This window comes from Quercus suber, unplaced genomic scaffold, assembly GCF_002906115.3.
Source record: "Quercus suber isolate HL8 unplaced genomic scaffold, Cork oak 2.0 scaffold_714, whole genome shotgun sequence".
Taxonomy (NCBI): Eukaryota; Viridiplantae; Streptophyta; class Magnoliopsida; order Fagales; family Fagaceae; genus Quercus; species Quercus suber.
Window position 1 is genome coordinate 202,106 of NW_027070155.1, and position 1,010 is coordinate 203,115.

At 38.0% G+C, this 1,010-nt stretch overlaps 1 protein-coding gene across 1 annotated transcript; it reads right to left on the minus strand.

The window, feature by feature from the left end:
* On the minus strand, positions 1 to 609 carry LOC112033332 (uncharacterized). Its single transcript, XM_024066118.2, has one exon. The coding sequence runs from the start codon at positions 607 to 609 to the stop codon at positions 1 to 3; it is 609 nt and encodes a 202-aa protein (XP_023921886.2).
* Between the last annotated feature and the right edge of the window lie 401 nt (positions 610 to 1,010).

The following is a 1,010-nucleotide window of genomic DNA, read 5'->3' on the forward strand; positions in this document are numbered from 1 at the left end:
CTACTTGCTTTGGCTGCCATGGTTACCTTGACCTTGCCCACTGCCATCTAAAACCACAGTCTTGACCTTGAAATACTCGAGCTTTAATGGTACCTCCCCTCCTTTTCTAGAGGGTGTTCTTGGCGAGTCAATGCTCAAACTCCTCTGCAAGGACCGGAATTTCATTTTTTCTGATTTTACTTTGGATACAATTGTACCAAATTTCTTAAGCAACTCCACAATTTCCTCTTGAAGTCCTGCGGGAAATATTTTCTTGAAAACTTCCTCTCTTCGAACAAAGAGTTCTTTGAAATATTGCAACACAGATAGGAACCTGGGATCAATTGGTTTTCCAAGCTTGTCTTGAAAAGTACAGTAATTTTCATCCATGTCCCCAATATTTTTTTGAAGGAGACCACTTTCTAATAGGGACATATCATTGTACGTGCCCAAAAATGCATGGTTCACTGTGCGTGTAGAGACTTCCATTGCTTCATCTGATGGTGATGGATACCCTTCTGGCCTCTCCAAAAATTGATGAACCCTATTAGCCAAGGACATGATACTCCTCTTCATACCCTCATTTGGTGGATACCCTTCAGGCCTAGGACTTTCATGAACATCAGCCATTGACATGGTATATAATCTTTATAAGTTTAGAAAACTATGTGAGGCTTGGTGGAAAAGAATAAGAATGAATGTAAATTGAAGATAAGAAAAGGTTTTAGAGAACAAAGAATGAGATTGAACTTAGGCTTGAATGAAGTTGAAGGATAAGAGTTTAAGGTTATAAATAAGCGATCTGTTAGGTATGGTCTTGATGGGCTTTTTTTGGGCATATATAGGCGTTGGTTGGATTTCAGTAATCCAGATTCTTGTTGAAATAATCAAGAGTGAAATTATGGAAAAATTATCAGGTTATGACTTGGTCATCCAATTAAGCTACGCGTTATTTATTATGGACATGACGTTATTTATTATTTATTACCAAGTGGTAGATTAGTCGTGACTCACGAACGTGAATGGACAAA